Source organism: Ceratotherium simum, chromosome 22 (genome assembly GCF_057802395.1).
Source record: "Ceratotherium simum simum isolate JZ-2026a chromosome 22, ASM5780239v1, whole genome shotgun sequence".
Taxonomy (NCBI): Eukaryota; Metazoa; Chordata; class Mammalia; order Perissodactyla; family Rhinocerotidae; genus Ceratotherium; species Ceratotherium simum.
Genome location: NC_141921.1, coordinates 46,215,112 through 46,229,488, shown reverse-complemented (window position 1 = coordinate 46,229,488; position 14,377 = coordinate 46,215,112). Strand labels below are relative to the sequence as shown.

General features: G+C 57.5%; 1 protein-coding gene across 1 annotated transcript; it reads right to left on the bottom strand.

Annotated features, from left to right (window-relative positions):
• Positions 1–681: 681 nt before the first annotated feature.
• Positions 682–14,041, bottom strand: KLHL21 (kelch like family member 21). The gene is made up of 4 exons (XM_004425534.3): positions 12,140–14,041; positions 9,564–9,969; positions 5,477–5,549; positions 682–4,423 (listed from the first exon to the last, which is right to left on the bottom strand). Exons 1-4 carry the CDS (start codon positions 13,158–13,160, stop codon positions 4,130–4,132), a joined length of 1,794 nt encoding a protein of 597 aa, XP_004425591.1. The 5' UTR covers positions 13,161–14,041; the 3' UTR covers positions 682–4,129.
• Positions 14,042–14,377: the final 336 nt, after the last annotated feature.

Here is a 14,377-nt window from a genome sequence, read left to right as displayed (position 1 = left end):
CTATCTTCTATTTTAGACCTAGAACCCATCTAACCGTCTCTCCTTTTATTCCCTGAGCACTGGGGAGCTCAGAGGTAAAGGCAGTATGCAAGTGCAGTAACTGACATGCAGGTTATGAGCTGCTTCAGATCCGTTTTGGCAAGGGTATTTAAAAGGCAAACTGGCCTCAAAATGCTCCCTTACCAGTCCAGGCACTGGCCTCACCCTTGGTTTCAGATGGGCTCTGCAGATGTGAGGGATGTTTTTAAGCTTCTTGTTTCTGAGTTCCTTTAAGGGCTCTACCTCCCCCAGGTCGAAGGTCCACTCACTACAGAGACAGGGATCTCATCACCATTGGGAGGACACCTTCAGGAGGAGGGGCTGGGGAGTGAGGCAGGGGGCAGAGCACCAAGAGATGGAGTCAGGGAGGCTGAAACCAGCTTGGGAGCAGCCAGTGAGGCATGGACGCAGCTGCCACATCCCTCACATCTCTCCAGCTCAGCCTCCTCTTCCCACTCCATCCGTTGTAGTGATCTGAGACGAGAAAGGGCCTGAGAGCTGTGGCCGCAAGACCGTTCCCTTGAGCCCCGGGCACTCCAGACTCTGCCCCCTTCCTTGCTAGCACAGGGACGACCCACACTGCTCTGCTCCCCTTGCCCCACACGCTTGGCCTCAAGACACAGAAGGCAGTGACACCAAGTGTATAGGAAATTTTTTTATTTCAAAAAGTATGTATTGAAGGCATCCTAAAACCTGAAACAGGATTTTGGACATGTAAGCCTACAGAACAAATAAATACGCAAATCTGCCCACCGCCTGGGGCTGGGACTGGATGTCGGACACTGGAGGAAGGTGGTGTCCTTTAGTACATAAAAGTTCTGAAGTCATAAATATAGATCCTTTATAGGAGTAGATCAGTATTAAATACTAGTCACTGAATTTTCATAACTTAATTTGTCTCGAGACTGATAAAGTTGTGTACATCCAACACGCAGAGACAGTCCCACCACCAGTTGGCCCCGCCTCTGCCCCCAAGTCAGTGTACAGACATCCTTAAGTGGCAGGGGCTTCACAGCCTAGAACCCGTGCCCAGGGGAAGCGGGGAGGGTAGGGAAGGGGAGCAGACATTTCTGGAGGGTCGTCCCTGATCTTGGACCCCCAGCTGCATCCTGGAGGGACCTGCTGTTGCCAAGGCTGCCGCCTTCCCTCATCCTTGGTCTTTTAAACCAAAGATGGGGTGTCCAGGTGATGGGGACCCAGGTAGTTCTAGAGAGTGAACATAGAGAAGGACGAAACCTGACCCTCTCTCGCCTTCACTGGCCCACACCAAACCAACCGTTATCTGAGAAGCCGCCAGACAGCGGGATGGTCAGTCATGTGGTGGCCAGTCATGGTGAAGTACCAAAAAGAGGAGAAAGAAGGGGGAACCCAGGACACTGGGCTCCTGCCACGAGGGGGGAGCTTCCACAAGGAAGGCCAGACAAAGGCTGGAGCCGGGGCTCTGGCCCGCAGTGCTGACCATAACCCCTGTGGTGGGCTCCAGAGGCTGGTTTTGTAAAAAAACAAGAAAGTGTTTGCAGCTCCCCTGTCCCAACACTAAAGCTTCACATGACACCTCTCCCCACAAGTCACTGCCCGTGGGAACTCCTGGACCTTGACAGAGCCACAACCCCACCCACCCACCTGGAGGGCGGGGAGAGGTCCAGTGACCGTCCGGCACACGTCCACTCTCTGCTCCCCATCCTGCCTTCTTGGGCTGCTGAGGGGGCCCTCTATGGAGACAGCCCCAAGGAAGGGCACCAGGCGTCTTTCCCATGAGATCACGGCCTACATCCTTCCTCTGGGAGACCCTCCCGGATTCCCTGTCACAGCAGTTATCGCAACATCTATCTGCGTGGCGTGTCCCCACACTGGGCAGGGCATAGTCATCTGGCACTGAGCTCTGTTTCTAGTACATAATCAGGTCTCCATCAATGCTGTGCAGCCCAGCCCTGCCCTGCCGTCCCCCTGCCACAGACAGGTGACAAGCCACGGTGCCTGGGAAGCCTCTGCCTGCAAAGGAACTGAAGACAGCCACCCCACCGGGCACGGTCAACCTCTGGGTGGGCTCAGCCTGCCAGGCAGGCACTTGGGCCAGAAAAAGGCCCCAGGAGCCCCTGGGGAGTGAAGTGAGGGCTGTGGAGAGGGAGCATTTAGGGCTGAGGGGGAGAAAGGCAGGCCGGGCCTGACTCACTGAGGGAGAACTAGATGAGGAGGAATGAAGGTGGAGACCTGGGGGAGGGTCCCCAAGGGAGCAGAGGGTCGAGCACCCACCTGGGCCAAGGCCTGGGGCACAAAGCAACAGCATCAGGCTGGCTGACCCCGAGATGCCCAGGCCCATGTTTCCCAGAGGCCTATAGGAGCCCACAGCAGGGCCTGACCAGTGGGGGAGCCCCACCACCCACCTCCAACAGTGCCTGGCACACAGTGAGGGCTCGGGCGAGCAATCACCCCCAGGGGATGGGAAGGGCTGGCTGTGAGCTGTGGCCACTCCAGCAGGGGTTCCAGGGCAAGATGTCTAATCCGACAGCAATGATACCACACCGGGGCTCTTCATGGGCACGAAGGGGGCAAGGCATGGGCTCTGCCCAAGAACCTGCAGGCCACAAGCCTTCCTCCCCAGAACCTGCGCCATCTGACCAATTTAAGGGCCTGAAGTGCCATTAGTGAAGTGCCAGTGCTGACGGTTTTTGTCCCGGTGAGAACACATCTCCAAGTTAGTTCCCAGGGAAAAGGCAACTCAATGAACATTTGCTTTCAACTTATCTAACAAGGAAAATGCCAACAGCCTCCTCTTCTCTGGACGAGAATGAAGACAAATTCAGACAAAGGCTACTTTGGGGAGCTGAAGGGGACAAGACCACCCAGTCCACAGAAACACTCACACTCCCCGGAGAAAACCGGGGACCCCAAGCTGCAGGGTTTCCTCGGAGCTCTCCTGCTGCCCTCCTGGAGCTGGCCCCTGGCCTTATGGCGTCCCCCCAGCCCTGCAGCAAGTTTCAGCAACGGCACGGTGACAGATCAAAAGTCAAACAAGCCGGACCGTTTTTAGCTGCCTCCCTTCTTTTAAAGACAGACCAAACTGCATTTCAAACCTTGCAGCCAACCGCTGAGGCCGCCCCACCCAAGGTTTCCTTTAGAAGCAGCAGGATTCTTCACTTAGGCCAGCAAGGGCGTCTGCAGCTGGCTGGCTGGCTGGGTTTCAACGAAACTCCCAGGGCCTCCTAATAATAAGCTATGACCTTGTACTTGCAGGCTTTTGACCTCTCCTGCAGTGGCCTGGGACAAAGCCCAGAGAGGTCTCCAGGCCAGGTGGGGACACACCAGCTGGTGGGGTGGGTAGACGGGGACACCCAGCATCTGCCTCAGCCCAGGTCCACTGGAGACAGAAAACACTCTGTAGGTTCCTCTGGGCCCCCTTCAAGGCCATACACCTGTCCAGTCCCACCATCCTGTGCCCCCGAGTGAGAGCTCACCTCCGGGAGGCCCACTCCTGTGAGGGGTGTTTTGGGGTGTGACTCCAGCAGGTGAGGAGCCAGGCAGGCTGACACCCTCCATCTGGGGAGCTGGCCCACTGGGATGTCCAGCACTAGACATGGAGTTTGGGATCCCACTGCAGCCATCGTCTCCCTGATTCCTGATGCTTCAGGACAGCAAGGTCCACAGGAAAGCAGGAGGCCCAGGCCATTCTCAGACTCTCATGGGAGGACCCCAGTCCCACCACTCGTACCTCAGAAGCGGCCCTCCTCTCCCAAGGTGGGAGCAAGTAGGTGCAGGTGGTCGCAGCAGGAGAGCTGTGCGCTGCTTTGATGAGGGGTAAGTCTGCAGGTTGGGGGTGACCTGCTGGAGCCAGAGACCCGGGCCCGCAGGGAGACAGCTCTTCCTGGACCAAGGGAGAGGCATTTGCAACCAGCTTTCGCCCAGCAGCTATGACTCAGGCTCTAAATGCACAGCTCTCCAGGTGTCAGATCCTGAGGCTCAGCCAGCAGCCCAAGAGCCGATGCTCCACCTGGTGAGCCCAACTTGTCTTCGTGTGCGAAGGAGGGGATCGCTGTCCCCCGACGAGGTGCTGGGGTACCCGCACCGAGGCCCTCCCTGGGCCAGGCCGGGGCTAGTGCAGCTCATTGGGGTTCTGTGGCGGCCGGTGCCGGCCCACATCTGTGTCACTGCTGCCACCGTCCAGCTCAAAGCCGCGCCCGCCCGAGGGCGTCTGGGGCATGAACTGGCGGAAGATGCTGACACTGCCGTGCCAGAAGGTGGGCTCTGGGAGCCGCCCCACCACGCTCCACGCCCGAGTCTCCGGGTCATAGGCCTCCACCACGTCGGAGAGTTCAAATGTATTGTCGTACCCCCCCGAGACATAGAGCTTCCCTCCGAGGACGGCCAGACTGCCCCCCACGTGCACCTGTGGGCCAAGGGAGATGGGTGAGTGGAGGCTGGCAGCCAGGGCACAGCAGGACCCCTGCTGCCCCTCTCCAGGTACCCAGGACCACCGGGAGGTGTGGGCTTGGCACTTCCTGGAAGTTACAGATGGGAAAACTGAGCCTCGTATGGCTGCCAGCAGCTGAGCTGGGACTTGATCCAAAGCCTGGGCTCTGAACCAGGAGGCTGGACCATCCCATCTTTCCCAAATTTGCTATAAGGAGTATGTGTAGAGTATTATGGGGAAAAATATTGTTACATTTCCTAAACGTAAGGATGTTGAGCTGTGATGTGTAAATCGTGATATTTGCCACACAGACGTTATCATGAGAGCAAGTTTGGAAATTTTAAGGAAGACAGAAAAGATGTAGGTGGGTGTAGATATGTATCTGGGACTAAGGAGATCGCCCACATGGCCAAATGCCCCTGAGCCTTCCTGGCTCCATCACACTGCCAGCCTCAGCACCTCTCTTCTCGACAAGCAGAGAGGAGAGACTCCCATCAGGCAGCAGCAGCAGTGTGGGTGTCCTGTTCAGAGCACACAGCAGGTGCTCAATAAATGTATTCTGAACTAGGAATCCTTAGGAACCAGCTGAAGGTGGGTCAGTCCCCAAGGACCTCCTCATCCTCTGTTGCCCCCTTGTTCACTCTGTTCCAGCCATGCTAGAACTCTATCCTAGGGCTTGTTCCAGGAACAAGCCAGGCACACCCTGCCCCAGGGCCTCTGCACTTACTGTCCCTCTGTGGAACACTGTTCCTCAGTATGCTCTCTGGCTCACAGCAGGTACTCCATGAATACTGGTCCAATGGATGAATTTGCTAAGATGTGTAGCACTCGGATCTTATTCAAGGTTTGTGTCTTAGTGACCATCAAGTACAAATTGAGGGTAACATCAGCTCTCTATAAGGTAACACCTGGAAAGAGCTCAACACAGGCCCCGCCCACCAGGACTGTCTCCCAAACACTTATGATGACACTTGGGCTGGAAAACAGGACCAGCCTGTGCTTCCAACGCTGGCACGTCTGCAAATTTACCTGATTCATAGATGGGATCTTGTCCCATTCGTTCTTCGTGGGGTTATATACATCCACCTCAGCAGAGTCATCCCTGCGCAGGGAAGAGGGGGGAGAGCAGGTCAGAGCGACAAGGAAGCAGCCCCAGGTGTGAAGGGCTAGAGAGGAGGGTCCTCCAGGCCCCTCTCCTTTGAGGACATAGTTGACACAAAGTAGCAGCCCACTGGCCAGTGGGACCCCATCCCTGGTTCATAGGGGCCAATTTCAGGCCCGGATAGCTATCTGGCCCAGGGGCGGGGGCCAGAACCCAGCCTTGATCCCCAAACCCAAAGATCACACCCTCGGGTGCTTAAACCTTTCCCTGCCACCCAGCACCGAAGCAGCTGCCCCTCCCCTGGCTGCAGTCACACTGGCTTCTCTCAGATCTTGAACTTATCACAGTCCTTCCCGCCCCAGGCTCCTACTCATCCTTCTGATCTGGACTCATGCTATCTCTTCAGGACAGCCTTCCAGGCTGACCAATCCAGGCCAGGTCTCCTGCCCCATAGTACACCCCCAGGTACCCCGGACTGCTCCTTGGCCTCTGCCCTCACTGCCACCATTAGCCTCCCAGCCCCATCCCATTCACTGCTGTGTCCTCAGTGCCCAGCAGGATAAACATGGTCACAGGAATGGAGACACCAGTGCTGCCCTTCCCTTTGGGGTCACGATCCTTTGGCCTTGTTTGACAGGCTCCTGATCCCTGCAATAAAAGGCCTAAAAGCACAGGCTTGAAAAGCCAAGACACTACTCCGCAAATAATAGCAATAACAATAATAATGACCACAGGTCAGGGGTTAGCAGAGGAGCCAGATAGTATCTCAGGCCTTGCAGAGCAGCGGTCTCTGTGGCTCCTCCCCAATGCTGCCATTGTGGCACAGAAGCAGCCACAGATGGACGTAAACAGAAGGACGGGCTGCATTCCACTAACACCTTACTAAGGGACACAGAAACCTGAATTTTGCATAACTTTTCACAGGTCACGAAATATCACTCTTGCTTTGATTTTTTCCTCCAACCATTTCAAAACGTAACAACCATTCTTAGCGTGCGACCCACATGATGATGGTAATAGTGGAGCATGCTAGGCTGTCCTCCCCCCACAAAGACACGCAAGCTGCAGCCGGAAGGCACGAGGCTGGACAGTGCTCCCAGCTCCTTCCTCTGTGGGAGGAGCCACCTTAAATGGGGATGGAGGCAGAGTATTGCCAGGGGAGGAAAGGAGCAGCTGGTCACTACTCACAGCCCAGGACAGCAGAGGTCGAGGGGCTGAGGCCTCCACACAGCACTGGCTGCCTCCCTGGGGAGAGCACCTTCCAGACAGGGGCTGCCCAGATAGGTAGCATTTTGAGCAGGGGTTACGTGGCTCATGAGGCACCAAAGTGCACGAATACGGTGGCTCTGGGACAAACACTAAGTGCGTCAGACCCAGGCCTTGTCCACTCTCGGGTGAGGCCAGGTCCCCACGACTCACCTGGAGGACAAATGAGCTGCCTTTCCCAACCTCCCACTCTGTCAGGCTGGGGAGGTGGGCAGAGGTGAGCCTGCCTCCCCTGGGCCCCCCATGGCTTAGGTGAACCCCTAACAGTGGGTGTGGGGGGCACCCTAATGTTTCCATGTGAGGAGTTGAGCAACAGACAAGTGACTCAGACCAGGAAGAGGAAGCTACAGGAGCCTTCCGTCTGCAGAGCAGCCCTTGGACACGTCTCGCACCACAGGGCAGAGAGGACATTCTCAAAGGCGCTCATGCTGGAACTACTGCACAGGGGCTGAAGCCAAGGTCCTGGCACTTTGGTAAGTTGTATTTATAGCCATCTCCACCCCCTCTTTGAAGACATTTACCATGACTTGGGAGAGGGAGAGCTGTGTGAAGGGTCAGATGATGTTTTTTAACAGGACCAGGAAAAGGCTGAGATTCCAAGGCTTTCTCAGAACAGATGGTAGGTTCCTGACATATGGGGATGCCTGGCTCCTTGGCCACTTGCATGGCAAGCAATGCCACCTCTGTTCCAAATGTGCTCTCCCAGAAAGCCTGGGAAGGAGCCTCAAGTCTGTAGGAGGAGCGAGGAAGGGCAGACAAAGGCCAGCGTAGCTCAGACAGTGAGGGGGGCGGTCAAGAAGCAAAGTGCACTGAGGCTCCCAATTCAAAGCTCCAGACCACAAGGGGATAGAGTGGACCGCCATTGTACCTTACTCTTCCCTCCTGGTCTTGGAGCTGTAGGCAAGCTCCAGGCCAGAGAGGGGAGCAGCAGGTACACACACCTACAAGTACGTATGTATGTATGTAAGTACGTGTACACACACACACACACACACACACACACAGCGCAGTAGGCAGGGAGCGCCTATGCTCCTGGATGCCCACTGGCCCATCGGGAGGGGGCATTTGGCTGTGACAAGTCATCAAGACCCATGGATGCAGGGTGACCATCTCCACTCCATGCTGCCAAGGCCACAGCCCAGCCCAGGGAGGCCATGATACAGTGACACCACATAGCGTCTGATGTCTTTGGTTCACACCCTGTGGCCGCCAAGTCCCCTGCCCCTCTAAGCTTCTGTTTTGTCATCTGTGAAATGGGGAGGACATTGGTGCCCATCTCATGGGACAGTCAGGGAGATCAACTGTGAAAACGCCCATGACACAGGCAGCACAGAGCTCCACACGTCTGGCACCGCAACAGGTGCTAACTATTGTCATCACTCATGCAGGGAGCTTCAGGGCTGCTCAATACCAGGTCCCTCCCTGGTCCAGAGCAGCTCTGGGATCCCTGGAGAACAGCATTCACTCAACAAGACTCATGAGCCCTCCCTGTGCCAGGCCAGGCAGGAAGAGGACAGACAGAACCTTTAGAAATGCACTGAACACACAACTGCTGCTTTAAACAGAAGGGGTGGGGCTGATCCCTCTGCCTGGCCCCTTGTACCTGGAGGCAGGTCCCCCACCCGCCTGAGTGTGCACACTCTGCTAGGTGAGTAAAGGGTCCCTCTGTCGAGGCCACATCTCCCCAAAGGCTCAAGTGTCCAAAAAGCTTTCCTCTGGTCTTTTTAAGATTCGAAATCCCTCTTAGGTAGGACACATTCCTTTTAAAAATGCCAAGTGACCAGGTGGTGCAAGTGGTTAAGTGCATTGCATGCACTCCACTGTGGCGGCCTGGAGTTTGACGGTTCGGATCCCGGGCCCGCACCGACGCACTGCTTGTCAAGCCATGCTGTGGTAGCGTCCCATATAAAGTAGAGGAAGATGGGCATGGATGTTAGCCCAGGGCCACTCTTCCTCAGCAAAAAAAGAGGTTTGGCAGGTGTTAGCTCAGGGCCGATCTTCCTCACCAAAAAAAAAAAAAAAAAAGCCAAGTGAGAACAAGCCAGCCCTGGTGGTCCAGTAGTTAAGATTCGGTGCTCTCACCACCGCGGCCTGGGTTCATTTCCCAGGCAGGGAACCACACCACCCATCTGCTGGCCGTCATATGTGGCGGCTGTGTGTGATGCTGAAAGCTATGCCACCAGTGTTTCAAATGCCAACAGGGTCACCCATGGTGGACAGGTTTCAGCACAGCTTCCAGACTAAGGCAGACTAGGAAGAAGGACCTGGCCATCCACTTCTGAAAAAACTGGCCACAAAAACCCTATGAATAGCAGCAGACCATTGTCTGATATGGTGCTGGAAGGTGAGAGGATGGCACAAAAAGACCACAGGGCTCTGCTGTGCACAGGGTTGACTTGACGGCACTAAACAAATGTGAGAACAACTAGGCTTTTAGTGGGACCCTCCAGGTGGAAGTCCAGCCAAAGGGACACATTTTATTTAGCTTCTACGAAATCTCAAAAAGTTCTCTGCAAGGACCTAATTCCCTCACACTTGGGAATCTCTTGATTAGAAAAATCTGGAAGCCCACAGAAACTGCTCTAAGAAACAGGGTGGAACAAAGGCTCCAGGTCAGAAAGACCCAGCCTCAGATCCCAGCTTTGCCTCAGTTTCCTCATCTGTAAGATAGGGAGGACAGTGATGATGTACTTAGCGCGGAGCCTGATAAGAAGCACTGAATGCATGGCCTCAGGCCCGGGGACTCACCTGATGAAGTACATGAGTCCATTCAGAGTCACTGTCTTGGGGGCGAAGGACCAGGGTGGGAGCTGACCGCAGTCCACCAGCGACCACAGGTCAGTGTCAGGGTGGTAACACTGCATCACCATGGTCTCCTTGCCGGCCAGGGAGCCGACGGCATAGAGCCGGCCACGGCAGGCAGTGGTGGAGCAATTGTCCATGGGGTAGGTCATGGGCTGCAGAGCCTCCCAGGAGTCAGTGGTGTGGTCATAGCGCTCCGTGCTGTCCGCGGCCACCACGTACAACAGACCGTCCAGCACGGAGGAGCTGTGGTACTCGCGGGCCTTCAGCATGGGTGCCACCTCCGTCCACTCGTTCACACTTGAGTTGTACCTCCACACGCAGTCGTAGAGCCGGGAGCCATCGGACCCGCCTGCCGGGACGCACAATGGACAGGTCAGCCCATGCTGACCCGGGGTGAGTCACCTACCCGTGCCTCCCTGAACTTCCGAGAGGGCGTCTCCCAGGGGAGCAATGAACCTTACTGGGCTTTGATGTAAACACACGTCCTCTCTCAGCAAAGCCCAGGCCAGGGGCTCCATGCTGGGCTAAGGCAATGCATATGCTGACCACTGCCCAAGAGGACAGCCGAGCTTCATGCCATACAACCACCACCAAATCTCTGCCGGCCAAATCTCCACAAAGGCCCCCCGGGCTACCCCCACGTACACTGTCAAACCCCTCAACTGGACCAGGGCATCAGGTCTGAGTCACTTCTTCTGGGGAGCCACAGCATGTGGGTGGGGTGCACGGGGGCCTATTCACCAAATCCCAGGCGTCCTGGGCATCCCCTAACCAAGGCTGTGTCAGGACGAATTGAGAGGAAATCCACTTTACACTGCAAGCATGAGACCAACACAGCATGTAGTGCTACGAGCGGACTGCTGGGGTTCTGTTTCTTGCTTTAGGTACAGGTTACCGAGGTGTGCTTTGTTTGGAAAAACTTATCAAGCTGTACAAGTAGGATGGATACTCTTCTGTCTATATTTCTTATTTCAAAAAAAGCTAAGAAAAAGCCCCCACTGGTGCTGGCTGTAATCATAAGTTAAACAGGTCTAACCAGGACATCAGAACTGCCACAGGGTGGAGGGACCCTAAGAACTCTGGGGGCTGCAATCCCCTACCCTCTGAGGCTGGCGCCACAGGGCAGACCAGGCACGACATTCTATCTGGCTCGCTGCCCTGTGCTTTTAAAGGGAGAAAATGAAGTTCCTGTAAAGTCCACTCTGCCTGTCTTCTTCTCTCCAAAGGACCTGTGTCAAAGGCAGCTGAAGCCGGCTTTCTCACCCTGTGAAATTCCCTAGAGGCAGCTGTATGGAATGACCCAGCCACCTGTCTAAACCCAAAGGATTAGCTGCTCAGCTGAGACATTTATGGAAGCGTGTGCAGTGTTGGGGCGAGTCTGACCAGTTCTGGGAGGGAGTTCACTGGCAGGGTTTTGGGGGGAGGGGGGGCCATGGCTCCCAAACAACACAGGGCCAACCTCAGACTGGATTCCGGGAGAGGCTGGACCTGGAGCTGCAGGCCAAGGAAGCTTGGTCACAAAGCTGAGCCTGCCCTTGGGCTGAGATGCTTTCCACTGTCAGCTCGGAGCCCCACGGCAACACTGGAGCATATCTCAGAGCAGGCTTTCTCCCTAACGTGCCAGGCTGAGCACAGCTGCTGTGAGGACCTAGCCCTCAAGTCTTCCTGCCCAGCAACAGCCCTCCGCAGCGCCTGAATGCACGCTCGGTCCCTTTCTTTCCTTATATAGCCGTCACAGAGACCGCCCCTCCTCATCCCACAGAAAGAGGTAGCCTTCTGTTTGAGTGGGGATTTATCTTTAATAAAAAATGTGGGAGAAGCCCGAGACTGGGGCGGTCTGGGACCCGCCCAGCATGACTCGGCAGTGTTTTGGGGTTTGGGCCAACGTAACTGGAAGAAAACCTCTTAGCATGTGACTATGTTTACAGTCGCTGGGCAGGCAGCAGCCTAAACACCATGTGACCCACAGCGCACAGCCTAGGTGCAAGTCCCAGGGAACTCTGTCACCGGTGACAAAATGTATGCATCAGGAGGCCTGTGTGGCTCAGCTGTGAGAAGAAATCTCCAGGGAGGGGAGAATGGATGTCTCACAGAGCATCAGCCCTCGGTCTGTCCCTGGATCCATTAGGCAGAAAAGAAAGCCCCCATTGTGTGGGGTGAATGCCCCAGTATCTTTCAACCAAACAGCGGGGCACCTCTCAGGCAAGGAGTGGGTTCCCCAGGGCAGGCCACCCCACACGGGTAAGAGAGAGACCTACAAGCAGCTACTTGTCCCGGCTCACACAAAGAGCTCTTTTTCTAGGTTGAAAATATTAACCCTAGAACCGTACCCACTGGCCAGCTTGGGGGGAAGAGAAAGGGAAGTGGCCGCTTACAATCAGGTGCGGTTCCAGGACTCCAGGTTCCGTGTCCTGCAAACAGACAGGTGCTCCACCAGGGGCGCAGGAGGCCAACCCGAGACCCCTGCCTGGGGGGCCGGTGGGCCCAGGGTCCTCCTGAGCAGCTCCCAGCTCACTCACCTGTCACGTAGATGTCGTTGCCTAGCGCCACGATGCTGTAGCCCCCGCCCAGGTGGTCAGGGAACTCCGCCAGGTAGCGCCACTGGCCCGTCTGCGGGTTGTAGCAGTCGACGGTGACCAGCTCGTCGCAGTCCTGGTCGCAGCCGCCCACGAGCACCAGGATCTCAGCGAGGCCGGTGGAGGGGCGCGGGCGCATGCGGGGGCAGGGCCCGCGGTCGTGGCGGTCGTAGCGAGCCGCCTGGAAATCGCGCGCCTCGCGCAGCAGGCGCAGGCAGGGCGGGCAGCGCGCCACCAGGGGCTCGGCCTCGACGTGCGCCAGCAGGTAGAACCGGCGCACGAAGGGCAGGCGCACGGCCTCGAGCAGCTGCGGCCAGTGCGCGGCGCGGCGCGGCGGGTCGGCGCGTACCCAGCGCAGCGCCAGCTGGTAGGCCGCCTCCTCCTTGGGCACACACAGCCCGTCGTCGCGCAGGTAGCGCAGCAGGCGCGCCAGCGGCAGACGCTCCAGCTGCTCGGCGCCCAGCTCGCCCACGTGGCGCAGGATGAAGCGCTGCGCCGCGCTCGCCAACCCCGCGCAGCTGAAGGCCTCGGCGAAGTCCTGCATGTCCAGGCAGTTGGCCAGGTCGAGCTGCTGCTGCAGGAAGGCGCCGCACGCCTCCTTCACGGCCGGGAACTGCAGCAGGTCGGCGGCGCGCAGCAGCGGCTCGGCGTTGTCGCCGCTCACCGCCACGCGGCCCGTGTAGCTGAAGTCGAGCAGCAGCTGCAGCATGTCGGGCGGCACGCCGTGCAGGCGCACCCGCTCGGCGCGGCTCTCGCGCAGCTGCCCGGCGAACATGGCGCGGAAGTAGGGGCTGGCGGCCGCCAGCACGGCGCGGTGCGCCGGGAAGTCGCGCCCGCCCGCCGCCTCCAGGGTCACGTCTAAGAACTTGCGCTCCGCGCGGAGCTGGCTCAGGCCGCGCAGCAGGCTCAGCGCGTGCGCAGGGTCCGAGAAAGGCAGCACGGCCAGGGGCGCCGGCCGCTCCATGGCGCTTCGGCTGCGGGGCGCGGGGCCGCTACGCACGCTGCTCGAGAACGCCGCGGCCGGGGCCAGCGGGAGAGACGCTGCGGGCTGCGCGCCGCCGCTATAAATAAGGCCGGGCGCCTCGGCCTCCGGGGGGCCGGTCCGGGCGGGGGGCGGGACGCCGCCGGCACCGCCCACTTAACTCCTCCGGGTCCGGTGCCGCGGCCCAGCCGACCGCGCGGGATCGCCTCCCCCTCGCGCGCGCCCGCCCCCGCGCTCCAGGCTGAGTCACCGTCGCCCGCGCCGCCTCCCTCTCTCCGCCCTTCCGGGGCTTCCTGCGGCCTCCCGCCGACGCCCGAGCCGGGGACGCCGGGTGACAAGTGTCCTCTCCGAGGGGCAGCTCTGCCGCGCGCCGGGATCGGGGGCCTCCAGGGCGTGCCCACGACCCACCCGGGCCCGGCTGCTGAACAAAACCCGGTGGGAGCTTGGTGCCTGAAACCGAAGCCACCCCTTTCGCGCCAGGCATCCCAACTGCGTCCGCCCCCGAGCCCCAGGGCGGCTCGGTACAATGGCTTTTTTTTTTTTTTGAATTCCACTAGTTCCAAGGGTTGCTAGTTAACCCTATCACGGGACAGATTGCAAACGACAGGATTTTTACAATTCAAGACCAAAGCATGAACAAGGACAGGGTTTTTAGTGACTTTTTTTCTTGGCGTATATATAAGAAGTGACACGGGGCCAGCTGCCGGCAATCTGCTCTACTGTGTTCCTGCAGGAGTTTCAAACTGGACTAACCCGGTCACTAACCTTCGTCGGCGCACAGGCGCAGTTTTAGCTTCCGATTCATGGACTCCCAGGCTCCGGCGCTGCCCTCAGAAGCGGGCGGGCCTCCTCGCCTCCTCTTCTGGAGATGAAAATGAGAAAGACAGGAAATTGAGGGTAGGAGAAATTCATAAGAATATATTATTAAGCTGAACAAGAAGCTGAGGCTCTAGAAAATAATTCTGGGGAATTAACAGTTTTTCCCACTCCTTGAGAGGGGGCACTGGGGGCTGGGGACAGGGCCTTCAGTTCAAGGTCAGACAGGGGACTACCTCAAAAACTAGGTGATGTGACCCTTCAGAAATGTCACAGTCACTTGTGTGGTGACAGTAAAGAAAGGAATTTGTCTTATTTTGGTTCCAACAGATACAATACTAGGAGTGCACTTTTCAATGCAACTGGATGAAGAAATTCCCTCA